This window comes from Narcine bancroftii, chromosome 10, assembly GCF_036971445.1.
Source record: "Narcine bancroftii isolate sNarBan1 chromosome 10, sNarBan1.hap1, whole genome shotgun sequence".
Lineage (NCBI taxonomy): Eukaryota > Metazoa > Chordata > Chondrichthyes > Torpediniformes > Narcinidae > Narcine > Narcine bancroftii.
In genome coordinates, this window is record NC_091478.1 from 25,716,146 (window position 1) to 25,732,803 (window position 16,658).

At 44.8% G+C, this 16,658-nt stretch overlaps 2 protein-coding genes across 15 annotated transcripts in view; both read left to right on the plus strand.

The window, feature by feature from the left end:
• pi4k2a (phosphatidylinositol 4-kinase type 2 alpha) overlaps window positions 1-10,005 on the plus strand; it is a 54,111-nt gene extending 44,106 nt beyond the window's left edge. Inside the window, exon 10 of the transcript XR_011345445.1 lies at window positions 9,937-10,005. The gene's annotated coding sequence lies outside the window, so the exon portion shown is untranslated. The remainder of the gene's footprint in view (window positions 1-9,936) is intronic.
• Window positions 10,006-10,204: 199 nt separating this feature from the next.
• The window catches only part of LOC138744328 (slit homolog 1 protein-like), a 245,922-nt gene continuing 239,468 nt past the window's right edge, over window positions 10,205-16,658 (plus strand). For 13 of the 14 annotated variants that reach the window (XM_069900284.1, XM_069900285.1, XM_069900275.1 and 10 more), the window contains exon 1: window positions 14,104-14,555. In XM_069900284.1, coding sequence (XP_069756385.1) covers window positions 14,377-14,555 — 179 coding nt within the window. In that variant the 5' untranslated portion in view covers window positions 14,104-14,376. Of the gene's footprint in view, window positions 10,269-14,103; window positions 14,556-16,658 lie in introns of those variants that run through there. The other variant, XM_069900273.1, reaches the window with a different exon arrangement.

Consider the following 16,658-nt stretch of genomic DNA (forward strand, 5'->3'; position numbering starts at 1 on the left):
ACTGAAGAATCTCTTGAGACTCTTCCACTGTTCCTCAACTGTCTCACCACGCATCCTGTATTTCCCCCAGTGTACACTGGCCAACTCCTCCCTCATCTCTCTTTAGTCTCCCTAGTGCAGGCATAATTCACTGGTGTTAGATCGAACTATTATATCCTCCATTTGTATGAGAAATCCAATCACACTTTTTCTTAGCTTCTTTTGTTTGAAGGGAACAAATAGGCAAAAAGTAATTGAAAAGCAATTCCATGTACTGATGAGATAATCCTAATTCTTTTTCAAATTGCTCTTCAATCTAAAATAATAGAATTTTTAATTCTACAATTAAATCTTCCCACAGGGTTGACAATCAACTTTCTCTGTGTAAAACATTTCAACCCTTTACATCTAACAATAGATTTGTGCAAATTAATACCAACATAAGCAAAATCATAAGGGGTTCAAACCATCAGCAACCCGAGCTCCAAATCCAAACCTCCCACATAATCAGGAAGCCCTTCGGATCCCCTTCTTGTCCTCAGCACCCTCTCGAATCCGTGCTCTTATACCTGGTTCCCATAAGCCAGTCTCCAGCAGCCCACGTGGGTCCCCCTGTCGCAAGTCGCCCACTACCTATGTTCCATATACTTCGGTGTATAAGTTGACCTTCAGAAAAGTTGAGTCCCCATTTTCGGCCTATTTTTCATGGTTTTATCATATATCAGGCATATGCCGACTTCCCCCCCCCCCCCTCAAGAATTGTGATGGCTGAGCTGTTGGGCATTGCCTGGGGGTGGTGGTTGTCATGGAGGCCCCAGCAGAGTAACAAAAGTATGAAACAAGTTTTAAGTTAAAAGTAATAGAAATAGCCAAGAAATCCAGCAACTGGGCTGCTGCAAGAAAATTTGAGATATATGAGAAGTTGGTAAGAGATTGGAGGAAGAAAGAAAGTACTTTAAGAAAAATACTAAAGAAGCGATCTTCATTGAGGAGGACTCTCGTTGGCCAGAGTTGGAAAATCACGTTGCAAAATGGGTACGTGAACAGAAAAGCAAGGTTGCTACGTAGTCACCTGAAATGAAATAAGAACTTCTGCACTTCAGTGGGCCAAGTCTCCGCCAGAACACAGTAAAGAATTTGAAGCTGCAGTAGGCTGGTGCAACCATTTCACGAACAGGAATAATCTGCCAAAAGATTTTGATCATAAAGCAAGTTTCACCAGTTTATTGTACATAACTGGCAGAAACGCCAGTTTGCATTGGCAAATATGAAACATGGACAAAACCCCCATGAATGTTACATGATAGGCAATAGAACAGTTGAATGTAAAGGTGTGAAAACTACAAACCAGAAGTACAGGCCATGAAAGGTTTTCGGTGGTGTTATCGTGCATGGCCAACGGGATGAAGTTAATATCCAGGCAGTTTATGCAAGGAGTGGAGTTTGCTGGTCTGGAATATGTGTCATACCCACTTAACTGAGAACACTAAAAGTAGATTAGCACAAAATAATACATGGCGGTTATCCCAGGTGATTTGACGTCTGCTTGAACAAATCATTCAAAGACCATGGGCATTAAGAATAGAATACTTGGATGTCGAGTGCAGAAAAATCGTTCACAAAAGCCAGGGCTGATGGGCTGTGTCACTTCATCCTCAAAGCATAGATTAAAGTAGAGACTGTGATAAAAGCATTTAAAAAGTGCGGTATCTCTTAGCAATTGATGGCATGGAAGATGATTTATTGTGAGACATTGACGACAAAGCTTCCTCATCAGATATAGACTGGGAACCGTATGTTGACTGTTTATATAGTGAGTATGGATGTGCTTGCCAAGATCTTTGCCTCAGGCAATGATAGTTATTTTGAAGGATTCTAAATGTATTTTTTTTCCCCAATAAAAATTTTGTTCTGATATACTAGTAGCATGAAAATTTGTTTTTTTTTGGTTTTCCAAAGGTCGACTTCTATGCCGAATCGGCGTCAAGTGGTTTTTTTGAATTGAATTTAAGGACTCCTTTTTGTCACTGCATATGCCAACCCCCACCATTTTTGACTCCAGACTCGACTTGTATGCCAAACTATATGGTAGGTCCTTAAGCCGCTGAGCCCTCGCTGGTTCGCTGCCGTGATCTGGGATGGTTTATCAGTTCAAATCAGGACCAGCAGATGGCAGGCTTGCATGTAAGATAAAAACGGCGACTTGCCAATATTTTCAGAATCCAGTTCATCATCATGAACGTGTGTCAAGAAATTTATTGTTTTGCGGCAGCAGTATGGTGCAGAACAAGCTGCAAAAATGGCTATACATTACTGTTCTGTAAATACATTATTTAAATAAATAAATCAATAAAAGTAAGGTTGTGTCATGGTTCATCATCCATTCAGAAATCTGATGATGGAGGGGAAGAAGCTGTTTCTGTACCATTGGGTGTGGGTCTTCAGGCTCATGTACCTCCTTCCTGATGGTAGCTGTGAGAAGTGGTCTGGGTGGTGAGGGTCTTTTTTCTGGAGATACCGCCTCTTATAGATGTCCTTAATGGAGTGAAGATTGATGCCCATGATGGTGTTGGCTGAGTTTACAACCTTCTGCAGCCTTTTCCTGTCTTGTGCCTTGGCACCTCCACACCAGAGATGCAACCAGTCCACGCCTGTAGAAATTTGCTAGAGTCTTATACCAAATCTGAATTTGCAACTTGGAATTTACATTGGAAAGAAAAGCTTGCATTTATATTCTACCATATAGTAGTCCATCTCAAAGCCCAGAGTAACTTGCCATTGAATAGTTATTTTCACATTGTTTATTTCATTTTGTTTGTCAAATGCTTATGAAACATTTATTACTGTATATCTGCATCTGCACAGTTTGTCTGGTATAGAAATTGCTAAGCCCAGCAGGAAAAAAAAGAATCTCAGGATTGTATGTGATGTTGTTTATGTACTCTGACAATAAATTTGAACTTTGAAGGGATGAACATTGAGCTGGGTGGATTTAGAGACCCATCATTGATTTTCATTGATGAATCAGATAAAAAGCTAGCATTTGTACAAAACATCTGGATATTAAAGGACCTCCAACATCCTGCACCTGCCCCCTCTCTGCATCTCAGTGCTTCATAACAGTTAAGGTCCAACAGATCGCTGGGAGATAAGAAGCACTTTCCCTTTCTCAGAAGAACAACATTGAAACCAACACCTAATATTTCTGTCTGGGCACTCTCCAAACCAGTCAACATCAACATCGACTTCTCAGGTTTCTGTTAAATCCCTCCTCTATGTCTCTCTTCCCTGTCTCTCGATCTCCTTTTCTCCAGCTTCCTACTCCCTTCCCTCCATTAACAGAGAGCTACTCCTTCCCCTATAACCTCAATTTTTTTCTCTTCTATACTTTCCCATCTATAACCTCTTGCCTGTTAATCTGTACTCCTCCTGCTGCCCCTTCCTCCCTTGTCACCCCCACCATTTTATTTCAGGCACCTGCTTGCTTTTTGCTTACACCTTGCTTAGGCCCAAAATGTTGGTCACCCTTTAGATGCTGCATGACCTGCTGAGTTTCTCCAGCAAGTTTGTGTATTGCTCAGTGAAGGAGACTTTGATGAAATTCTCAATGACCTTTCAATGGAGGAAAAAAGTTTATGAAGTCCCAAGGCCTCACATCTGGTGTCCAGCTCACAGAAGAGCAGTGATTTCCGATTGTCCAACTTCCCTGCACACTTTGGAGGGACAAACAGGTGGCACCTCCAAGAACTATGGAAAGACAGAATGGCACCATCGGGGATTTCCCTTCCAGCTTGGGGCTCAGAAACCCGTGCTTGGGGACCACATGACGCCCGGATGATGTCAGCGTTCTCCAGCGCAGTTCTCAGCCAGGTCTGGGCTGGGAGTATAAGTGCAGCTCAGCAGCCTGCAATGAACTAGTCTGCTCACTGAGCTCAACCTGTCTGGTTGCGTGTTATTGCAGGAACAGTGTAGCCGCCGCTACAAAAGTTTAAATTTGGCACCCCCTAGGGGTCAGTTTGCCAATCACAACACTCAGTCTCAAGTCACTGCCAAATTCGCTTATCCAGCATTTACCAATCCCCATAGGTGTCGGATACCAGGGGTTTTACTATGCTACTGATTGACTCTGCAAAGTCAGCGCTATCCGTTGGCAGGATAGAGAACCAATGACTGATTTGTCCTCGGACAATACTTCCAAGTTCAAGGCCATCATCACACATCTGTTAGATGGTCAAAGAGTCATACAGTACAGGCTCTTCAGCTCAACTGTCTGTGTTGACCAAGTTGCCATTCTGGGCTAGTCTCATTTGCTCCAAATCTAAAATCTTCCTATCCATATACGTATTTGTCCAAATATATTTGGAATAGTGTAATTTCATGACTTCCCTTCACAGCTTGTTCCAGGTGTGAACTGCCTTCTTTGTGAAAATGTTACCTCTTGGGCTTCTTTGAAATCTCTCACCTTATACCTATGCCCTGTAGTTTTTGAACTATCTACCCTGTTTATCATTCACTTTATCCATGCCCCTCATGGTATAGGAATGATGCTATTAAACTGGAAAGGGTGCAGAAAAAATACACAAGGATGTTACCAATTCTGGAGGTTTTAAGTTGTGAAGAGAGACCACATAGGGTAGGACTCTTCTCTCCCCCCCCCCCCCACCCCCACCCGGAGCGTTAGGAGGCTGAGGGGTAAATGTATAACATAATGAAGAGAATAGGCTTGGACTTTCTCCAGGATAGGGGGATATAAAAGTAGAGGGTATGGACTTAAGTTGAGAGAGGTAAGGGACCTAGGCTCACCTTCATCACACAGTGTGGGCAGTGGGTACCTGGAACGAGCTGCCAGAGGAAATGGTGGATGCGAGGACAATTGTCAGGAAGACAGAAAAAATACCATCTGATGTGGCGAATGCAGGCTTTGACGACACCACCATTATTGGCTAAATAAGTGGAAATGGACTGATCCAACACCACAAAAGGATTGTCTTCATAATGACAAACCCCAAATTTTTTTGTGGTAGGACAAACATTATTTATTTATTTGGCTGTATTTATTGTGTCATTTTAATTCAATTACATATGCCATTATAGTTGTTTTTTTTATAGATGTTTTGATGCATGAGTGCATTGTACAGGTGATGGGGATCCTGGCTTCTTTCTTGAGGCATTAGGGTAGATGTCCACAATGGAAGGAAAGGGGCAGAGTCTGAGACACAACAATCCTAAGTGTCTGGATGGGGCGATAAGCACAAAGTTATTACAGCGCTCACAACCCGGGTTTGAATCCAGTGATGTCTTTGTTCATTCTCTCTATATCTGATTTCCTCCCACATTACAAAAAAACATGAGGTTGGTAGGTTAATTGGGTGGCATAGATTTCAATGGCCAGAATCAGCTACCATGTTGTAAATAAATTTAACATTTAAATTTAAAATGCTAAATTTAAACAAAATGGATAATTTTGATTCTGTCTAACTTGACCCTTCAGTAGATAAAACCATGAAAGAAACACATCAGCCAATTTATGCACAGCAAGATTTTACAAGCATTAATCAAAGGTGTGTATTAATAGAAACATATAAAACCTACAGCACAATACAGGACCTTCGGCCCACAAAGTTGTGCCAAATATGTCGCTACCTTAGAAATTATTAGGCTTACCCATAGCCCTCTATTTTTCTAAGCTCCATTGTACTTATCCAAAAGTCTTTTTAAATACCCTATCGTATCCACCTCCACCAACGTTGATGGCAGCACATTCCACGCACCCACCACTCTCTGCGTAAAAGACTTAACCCTGACATCTCTTCTGTATTTACTCCCCAGCACCTTAAACTTGTGTCCTCTTATGGCAACCATTTCAGCCCTGGGAAAAAGCCTCTGACTATCTGCACAATCAATGCCTCATCATCTTAAACACCTCTATCAGGTCACCTCTTATCCTCTGAAGCTCCAAGAAGAAAAGGTCAAGTTCACTCAACCTGTTTTCATAAGGCATGCTCCCTAATCCAGATAACGTCCTTGTAAATCTATGGCTTCCACATCCTTCTGGTAGTGAGGTGACCAGAACTGAGCACAGTACTCCCAGTGGTGTCTGACCAGAGTCCTATATAGCTGTTGGCTCCAAAATTCAATTCCACGATTAATGAAGGCAAATACACCTCTTAACCACAGAATTCATTGTAAAGGACACCAAGGAGAGACGCCCATCTTTCTATCACGACCGAGTGCTGAGTGGACAGCTGACAGATTGAGAAACAGGAAGAGTAGGCAGGTGAAGTAGCAAGGAACAGAGGACAGGTATACAGTGATGTAATGGGAGTTCATTGTCATACACAAGTACAATGTGCAGATGCATGGAAATTCCTGCTTGCAGCAGCCACAAATGTACTTAAGAGGCACAAAACTATACTTAAAATTACCACATGCCAAAGTAGAAAAAAAACAATCTCACAGTTCCATTTAGTACTTAGGGAAAAAGTAGCTTTTCAATAGTGCAGACAGATCATTTGGTGGTCCCAGAACAGAGCAGACAACAACTGACTGCCAGAGGTTTTGAGAATGAAGTGAGCGTGGGGAAGATAAGCAGGGTTTCTCTTTTCCATTGAGAATTTGCTGCCACTGATATTTCGATGAGCTGTGTGAGTCAATGGATCATTCTCCAACACGCATAGCAGGGATCACTGCCACCGCTGTTGGAGAACAGTGAGTATACTGAGATAAAAATACCTGAAATCTTCAGCAGGTTGGGCAGCCTATGGATGCTGAGTGACCTGCTGAGTGACCTGCTGAGTTCTTCCAGCATTTTAAATTTGTTAAAATTTAAATGTATTAAATTTTAAATTTAGACATACAACACGGTAACAGGCCCTTCTGGCCCACAAGTCCATGCTGCCCGAATATCCCAATTAACCTACTTTTTGGAACATGGGTGGAAACTGATGCACTTAGAGGAAACCCACACGGACATGGGGAGAACATACAAACTCCTTAAGGACAACACCGGATTTGAACTCTGGTCGCTGACCCTGCAATACTGTCGCGCTATCCATGAATTATAGAACTATACAAGGTCAAGTTTATGATCATCTCACTGTATGTATACAACCAGATGAATCAGCATTTCTCTTGACCATGGTGCACACACACATAATAATAATGTAAACTATATTCATAAAGTTATAATTTAAAATAAATATATATAAATATTTTGAAATGATTTATTCAGTGACAGGATACTGTTCATCAATCTCACATGGAAACATGCCCCTCAGACCAACTCATTACTGTGCACAATACTCCAGATGTGGTCTCATCAATGTCCTATATTAGCGAAGCATAACCTCCTGGTTTTGTATTCAATTCCTTTTGTAATAAACAATGGCATCCTGCTAATTTCCCTAACCCATTTGTCCAAGAGACCGCCTCAAGAAAACAGCTGACACCATAAAGGACCCCCATTGTAATGATCAGAACCTGTTCTCACTGATACCTCCTTCAGGTAGAAGATACAGAATCCTTTAGTCCAACACCTCTTGGTCAAGCACAGTTTTTTCCCAGCAGCTACTACCCCAACCCCACTTAATTTACTCTAACCAGATGGCATTAATACTGACTTTTCTGATTTCTGCTAGCCCACTCTGTTCTCCCTACCTTCCCTCTGTCTCTTTTCCTCCAGCTCTCCACCTCCTTCCCTCTCTATTTACAGAGCCATCCCTCCTCCCCTGTTTGCTGGTCCTCGGTGCAAAACATGCAGACACACAATCAGACATAACACACATACAGACAATACACATGCAGGACAAGTATTCATATGTACAAATAAATATTGTTTCAGATGGTTAGTGTAAGCATTTCCTTTGGTCGTTCAGCATTCTCGCTGCCAGTGCTCATGATATATTGTGGAAAATTAAGTTAAACCATTGTAGTTGGTGTACCTTATGTACCTGTGTGGCTGCAGCAAGTATGAACTTCAGGGCATATGTACATTCTACAAATTATCAAACAGTATCATTTTTCCAATCATGTCTGGTGAATAAAGGTTAACAGATTTTTCTCTTTGGACCGATGGAGGGTGAGAGGTGACTTAATAGAGTGACTCATGATGGCCTTAGATAGGGTGGACAGCCAGCAACTTTCTCCCTGGGAGACAATAGCAACACCAGAGAACATTCGTTTAGGGGAGATGTCAGAAGTAAGCATTTTTATTCAAGGAGTGATGGGTGCCTGGAATGTATTGCTGGGGATGGTGGTGGAGATTGGTACAATAGGGACATTTAAAAGATTCTTAGGCAACTTGTCCGTGAACTACTCTTTGCAGACGATGCCGCTTTAGTTGCCCATTCAGAGCCAGCTCTTCAGCGCTTGACGTCCTGTTTTGCGGAAACTGCCAAAATGTTTGGCCTGGAAGTCAGCCTGAAGAAAACTGAGGTCCTCCATCAGCCAGCTCCCCACCATGACTACCAGCCCCTCCACATCTCCATCGGGCACACAAAACTCAAAACGGTCAACCCGTTTACCTATCTCGGCTGCACCATTTCATCGGATGCAAGGATCAACAACGAGATAGACAACAGACTCGCCAAGGCAAATAGCGCCTTTGGAAGACTACACAAAAGAGTCCGGAAAAACAACCAACTGAAAAACCTCACAAATATTAGCATATACAGAGCCGTTGTCATACCCACACTCCTGTTCGGCTCCGAATCATGGGTCCTCTACCGGCATTACCTACGGCTCCTAGAACGCTTCCACCAGCGTTGTCTCCGCTCCATCCTCAACGTTCATTGGAGTGACTTCATCCCTAACATCGAAGTACTCGAGATTGCAGAGGCTGACAGCATCGAATCCACGCTGCTGAAGATCCAACTGCGCTGGGTAGGTCACGTCTCCAGAATGGAGGACCATCGCCTTCCCAAGATCGAGTTATATGGCGAGCTCTCCACTGGCCACCGTGACAGAGGTGCACCAAAGAAGAGGTACAAGGACTGCCTAAATAAATCTCTTGGTGCCTGCCACATTGACCATCGCCAGTGGGCTGATATCGCCTCAAACCGTGCATCTTGGCGCCTCACAGTTCGGCGGGCAGCAACCTCCTTTGAAGAAGACCGCAGAGCCCACCTCACTGACAAAAGACAAAGGAGGAAAAACCCAACACCCAACCCCAACCAACCAATTTTCCCTTGCAACCGCTGCAACCGTGTCTGCCTGTCCCGCATCGGACTTGTCAGCCACAAACGAGCCTGCAGCTGACGTGGACATCACCCCTCCATAAATCTTCATCCGCGAAGCCAAGCCAAAGAAAGAAGAGACAGGCAGTAATGTGAGAAAAATAGAGAGTTATGTGTGTGAGGTTGGGAGGGGTTAGATTGACGTGAAGTAGGTTTACATCGGTCAGCACAGACACGTGGGCGAAGGGGCTGTTCCTCTGCTGTACTGTCCTGGTCCACCCAGGTCACACAAACCCCCTTCCCTTCAAACCTTCCCCTCCCCCCTCAGAAGTAAGCTTTATAACACAGAGTGGTGTGTGTCTGGAACGCATTGCCTGGGGTGATGGTGGAGGCTGGTGCAATGGGGGACATAGAAAAAACTCTTACGTGGATGTCAGAAAAAGAGAGGGTTGTGGGTGTGTGGGAGGGAAGGTTTAGATTAATGTGGATGAGGTTGGCACAGTGCCATGGATTGAAGGGTCAGTACTGTGCTGGAATGTTCCATGTTAAACCATGAACCAGGACTCAAGATCCAGCAGGAAAACCTCTGTACTGTTGACCTTGGACCCTGGTGTCTTTCCATGGGAGTTGGTGAAGGAAAGTGGAGGGAGACGGAATGATGAGATGGAATCTTTCACTATTTAAAGTTTTTAAAATTTGTCTCAATGTGCACAACTTCACATGTACCACATCACTTCCCCAGCCAGACATTTGTCCACTCATCTCTCTCTCTGTCCTCTATTAGGTAGAAGTGCCACCTCCATCTCACTAGGTTCAAGTCCCACTCCAGCAACTTGAACTCCAGCAAGAATCAAGGCCTGTGCTCCCCTTGCAGCAATGAGGGAGTGTGCTGCGCGGTTAGATGAGGTGAGACAAGATCAGATGTCAAGCAGGAGGTAAGGTGTGTTTGACCTCACTGAGTAAGGCATTAAGTATAAAACTAAGGAGGTCATGTTGCACCTTTAGTAAGGCCGCACCGGAGTACTATGTGAAATTCTGGTTGTCCCTATTACAGGAAGGATGTGAAGACTTTGGAAAGAGAATAAAGAAATTTACCAAGATTTCCTGGATTAGAGGGTAAGGAGAGTTTGGGCAAACATTGTTTTCTTTGGAACATCAGAGATTGAGGGGAGACCTGTTAGAGGTTAATAGGGTGGCACGGTTGACATAGTGGTAAGTGCAACGCTTTACAGTACCAGTGATCGTGATTAGGTTTGGAATTCCTTGCTATCTATAAGGAGTTTGTACATTCTCTCCTGTCTGTGTGGGTTTCCCCCATGGCTCTGGTTTCCTCCCCCTGTTCAAACTGGGGATGGAGGTTAATTGTGGGCACAGTTAATATAGGGGTTAGATTTCAGATTTATTGTCAGAGTACGTACATAGAACCCTGAGATTCCTTTTACTTGCGGGTGCAGCAGAATTGCCATTAATTGGTAGTGCAAAAAATAAACTGTACACAGCGTAAACATGTAAATAAATAAGAGCTATAAACAGATAATGAATGTAAACAAACTTACTGTGCAATGCAGGGAGCATAAAAGAAAATCAATAAAGTGCACAAGTAAGAGTCCTTGAATGAGTTCATGATTTGTTCTTGAGGAGTCTGATGGTGGCAGGGAAGCAGCTGTTTCTGAACCTGTTGGTGTGAGTCTTGTGGCACCTATACCTTTTTCCTGATGGCAGCAGTCAGAACAAAGTGTGTGCTGGGTGGTGTGAGTCTTTGATGATTGCTGCTGCCCTCCCGAAGGCAACTGTTGGGAGGGCATTCCCTGTAAATGTTCTCAACAGTGGAAAGAGATTTGCCTGTGATGTCCTGGGCTGTGACCACTACCTTTTGGAGGGGTTTTATGCTCAGCGATATTGGTGTCCCCATTCCAGACCATGATGCAGCTGGTCAGCATACTTTTCACCACACCTCTGTAGAAATTTGCCAGGGTTTCTGGTGTAATACCAAACCTCCGCAAAATTCTGAGGAAGAAGAGGCGCTGACGTGCTTTCTTCACAATGCCATTGGTATGTTCCATCCATCAAAGATCTTCGAGATAGTGACTTCCAAGGACAATGCTTTTACAGGCCAGCGATCAGAACTGGTTAATTGGGTGTATTTGGGCAACATGGGCTTGTGGGCTCATGGGCCGAAATCATCTGTTACCACGCAGTATGTCTATTTTTTAAAATCTAAATGATGGGAAGTATTAATAGGATAGAACGCCAGAATATTTTCCCAAGGGTAAAAATGACACATTGTCGAGGATGCATTTAGATGGTGGGTGGGGGAGAGGTGTTTACACAGAGAGTGGTGGGTGCCTGGACCAGGCTGGCAGGAATACTGGAGGATGCTTATGCAATAGTAGTTTTTAAGTGGTTCCTAGACAGACACAGGGATATGCAGGGGAAGGAGAGATTTGGAGCATGTGCAGGCAGCAGAGGTTTACTTAAGGCATTATGTTCCATGCAGACATGTGGGATGAAGGGCCTTCTGTGTGCTGTTCTTTATTCTATCCCAACATAACCAGAAAGGTTAGCGATGTGCTTAACATAGCAGTTAGTGCCAAGTTGTTATAGCTCCAGCAATCAGGACCAGGAATCGTATCCTGTGCTGTCTGTAAGGAGTTTGTACATTCTCCATGTGTCTGCATGGGTTTTCCCCGCAGGCTCTGGTTTCGTACCATCTTCCAAAAATGTACTGGGGATTGTGGGTCAATTGGGTGTAATTGGGCAGCATGGGCTCTTGGGCCGAAAGAGCCTGTTACCATGCTGTATGTCTAAATTTAACCTGTTTCCCAGAACTGGCTGTTTCCATGCCGCCTGATCAATTTTCATCCATCAACAAGTGCCCTTCCTCTGCTGCTTATCCCTGGAATCCTGACGTGCAAAATCTGGCTGCTATTTTACAGCAATGATTGCAATTGAAAATCAAAAGAAAACACAATGTGCTGGAAACACTCATCAGGGCAGGGCAGCATCTATGGAGAGCGAAACAGTGTTAATGTCAAACCAGAAATTGGGGTCCAAATCCATACATCTCTCAAGTTGCCAGGCAGGTTGATAGGGTAGCTAAGAAGGCCAAAGGATGCTGGGCTTCATTAGGTGGATTAAGTTGAGAGGTCATGTTGCAACTCTACATTTCTCTGGTGAGACAATACTTAAAGGTAAGGAATCCATTATTGCCATCCAATACTATTTTTAGAATGTAACAAACATGATTTAAAAAAAATCTTTTGTCTACAATAAGGTAGAGAGAGAGCCGCCACTTTGTCCAGCCCCCTCACAGAAACCTGATGTTCCTAGGCAGTTTCCCCTCCAAGTACTGACTAGTCCTGTACTTACCTGCTTAGCTTCCAAGATCAGATAACCCCAGGCATATTCAGGCTATTAGATATTGTGTTTAGTTCTGGTCACCTCATTAAAGGAAGGATGTGGAAGCTATGGAGAGGGTGCAGAGGAAATTTACCAGGATGTTGCTTGGATTAGAAAATAAACCTTTTGAGGGAAGTTTAGCAGAGCTGGGACTTTTTAGAGCCCAGAAAAATGAATGGTAACTTAATAGAGATCTACAAGATTATGAGCGCCTTTTTCCCAGTGCTGGAGTAGCAAACACGGAGGATATCTGTGCAAGGTGAAGGGAGGAAAGTTTAGGGGAGTCATCAGGGGAAAGTATTTTTACACAGAGAGCTGTGGGTGTCTAGAATGCCTTGCCAGGGGTGGTGGTGGAGGCTGAAACATTGGGGGCATTTAAGAGACTCAGACACATGAATGGAAGAGAAATAGAGGGTTTAGGTTTTTTTTGATAGGAATATATAGAGTGGGCCGGAGCCAGTGCTGTGGTGTTCTAGTTCGAAACACGAGAAAGTGAAATGGTTGCAATTTGCTGCACTGGAGGGGAAAAAGCAAGTCTTTTTCCCCCATTACTCTTCCCCACACACGCACAGCTTCCCGGGTGTCTGTAGACAGGGACAGAACCCCACGGCTAACTTCTCCCCAGCTTCCTCTCCTGTGGCTACTGTAACACTGACCCGGGCCAGTGCTTTCCCAAGGGACCCTCTCCCCCTCTGCCAGCATCAAGGAAACGTAGATAGCAATTAGCCGCGCAGCAACGCCGGGAGTTATGATTCCAGATCGGGAAGGCCGTCTGCCAGACTCTGCGAAGAGTGGCTCTTCTGTTTTTATTCCTCCCGGCCGCACAACAGATAAGGAACAAGAGGTTAAAAAAAAACCCTGAGATTCTCCTTCACGCATGTACACGCAGTTTGGACTCAGGTAAAATCGCACTCTCCCCCCCCCCTTCCCCTTCTCTCACACATACACCTTCTCTTCTTTCCCCCCCCCCCCACATGCGCACACACTCCAAGACACACATACACGATCTCTCTCCAACTCCGACACATTCTCTCTGTCCCCTCTCTCTCCCAGACACACTCAATCTCTCGCACAGCTCTCTCTCCATCTCACGCACACATACACATTCCTTCTCCCTCTCACACACCAACATATTCACACACTCTCCCCTCTCACACACAGACACATTCTCTCTATCCCCCCTCTCTCACACACACACACACTCACTCTGTGTCTGACAGATTTCCCTGTCTCACTCGCTCATCTCTTTCACACGCACACACACCTACACTGCGTATGTCTCTCCATCCCTCACTCACTCGCACACACAGAGGATGTTATCTCTGTCTGCCCTTCCTCACTGTCACACTCTGTTGGAGGGAGGGGTGTGATTGGCAGTCGCTGGTCTGCGCTTGATGAGCTGGGTTGTGTGTTCGGTGGGCGGGCGCCTCTGCTATTTGTGGTCACATTGATGGATGTGTGTGACGCTCTTATTGTACAGGCCGTCAGATGCAGCTTGTAACCGAGTGTGTGTGTGTATGTGTGAGTTTGTGTATATGCATGTTCTGCAACAGAGAGTGAGGCTGATCGCAGGCGCGGAGATTACAGGGTCCTGGAGCCGCACTGAGAAAGCCTCCCCTTTCTATTGTGTTACCGAGGGTGTGATACCTCTTGGGTGGGTGCGAGTGGGTGTGCAAGATTCAAGGACTGGATTTCGGAGAGCTTGCGCCATTTGACCATGATTTGAAGGACTTCCTCTCCTCCTCTCTCTCTCTCTCTCTCTCCCTCCCTCCCTCCTCCCCCTTCTCACTCTCTGTCGTCCCATCGCCCGCTCCTCACAGACATCATGGACAGAAGACCGGAGTTGCTCAAGATGATCAGGACTGGAATTCTCCTGCTAGCTGTCTGTGGGCTGGGTGCAAGTGCCTGCCCGGCTCCCTGTACCTGTGTGGGGACCAGTGTAGACTGCCACGGGCTGGGACTGAGAACCATTCCCAAGAATATCCCTAGGAATGCAGAGAGACTGTGAGTATGAACCCGTCTTTATCTCTGCAACCCGGGCTTCAAAGTGAGGAAAGGTGGGAGAGGGGTTAGGGTGTGGTGCGGCTTTTGTCACTGGATGTCCGAGCGATGGAGCATCCTAAAGTTCTAAACCTCCCGTGCAAGGATGCGGCGGCGATGGCTGGGGGTGCCTGTCGGATGTTCGGTCGATGCCTTTGCTTTCATGGCCCAAGGGTTTGGAGGTCGCATGATCTGTCACGGCGGATGGAACAGGCTTCACGGACTTGAATAGCCTTCTCTGGCTCGTGTGTTTCTATCTGGTGGCAGCAGGGCTGGTGGAAGGGAAGGGAAAAGAAAGGTTATTCGTGAGACCCCGCTCTCCCATTCTCTTGTCACCATTCTATGAGCCGCGTAAAGCCAACCCAACGGCTGGGCAGAGGGAGCGCACCACTGTCCCAAGTCCTGCTGGACACAGCATGGTTCTGAGTCTGAGATACAAGATTCCGCCACCCTTCTTCCATCAGTAGAACCCCGAGACAACCATCATAGCAGATGGGATTACTATCTCGAGGCCGCACGTGGGATCTTGCTATATGAATGCTCTTCGAGAGAGATTTCATTAGCCCCTCAACGCGTCGGTTGGGGATGCTTTAATCCAGAGAGAGGGAGAGCGAGGGAAATAGGGAGAGAGGGAGGTAGAGAGAGAAAGAGGGGAGGGGGATAGGGAGAGAGACAGAGAGGGGAGGGAGATAGGGGGAGGGGAGAGAGAAAAAAGGGGAAGGAGATAGAGGGGGGATAGGGAGAGAGACAGAAAGAGGGGAGGGAGATAGAGGGAGGGGAGAGAGAAAAAAGGGGGAAGGAGATAGAGGGAGGGAGATAGGAGAGAGAAAAAAGAGAGAAGGAGAGAGGGAGAGAGAGACAGAAAAAGAGGGGAGGGGAAAGAGAGGGGAGAGAAAGAGAGAGCGTGCATGCAAAAAAAAAAGAACATTTGTGCAAGGGGAGAGATTAAGGTGAGAGGAGGAGAGAATGTGGAATCATGGATAAAGTGGATGCTTAGTCTTTTCCCCTGGGATAGCCGATTCAAGAATGAGAGGGTGTAGGTTTACAGTGAGAGGGAAGAGATTTCTTACTTCTTCAATATTTTTATTAACATTGAAATTTCACATCCAAAAATACAGATACATACGGATACATGTTAAAAGTCAAAAAGATACATTTCACTTAAATCATATTTCATCCAAGGTACTCCACATTTTAATCAAACAGACTGTATTGTATTGATATTTTATTTTATTTTTATTTAAAAAATGAGAAATCTAACCCCATTACCAAGAAAGAAGCTGTTTGGCCAAAAAAAAAGACAGAATTCTTAGCAGAGTGATAAATTACATCATTAATCAACAGTTCTACAAATCAAAGATTATAAAAGTAACTAAAAAAGGGTCCCCACAGTGTTTGAAAATTTGAATTGAGGGGAAAGATAAGATAGATCTGAGGGGCAACTTTTTCACTCAAGGGTAGTCAGTGTCTAGAATGAGCTGCCAGAGAACCTGGAGAAGTGGGGACAATTACAACATTCCAAAGACATTTGGACAGATTTATGGTCAGGAAGGGTTAGGAGGATGTGGACAAATGCAGGCAAATGCAACAAGCCCAGAATGACAATTGATCAACATGGACTAATTGGGCCAAGGGTCCTATTGTATGACTCTATGATTCTATTGTTTTAAAGATGCATTTCCTAGTAGGATTAATGTTTGCAGGATATTCAAAGAAGAAAATGGGTTAGGATTTCCAAGCCAGTCCCAAATCGTCAGACCTAGCACCCTGTTGTAACAAGGTTGAGTGGGAGAGTGAGTGCAGGGGTTCTGTCATTGCAATGTCACTGCTTGCCTTTACTTCCCAAGGTTAGTCATAGGGTAAATCCTACAGGATTTCTCTCTTCCAGAGATTAATCCATCCATCAGGGTGATTGAGGGGGAAAATTTCTCTCAGTTCTAAATTGAACTGGTAGATTCAGGCTCAGATCCCAGTGCTCCCAAACCTCAGACCCACTGGGTATTCCTTGAGGGAAATAGTCCCTGAGGCTGAGGGAAGGAGGGAGATGAATTGGCAGAGGGGAGAGGA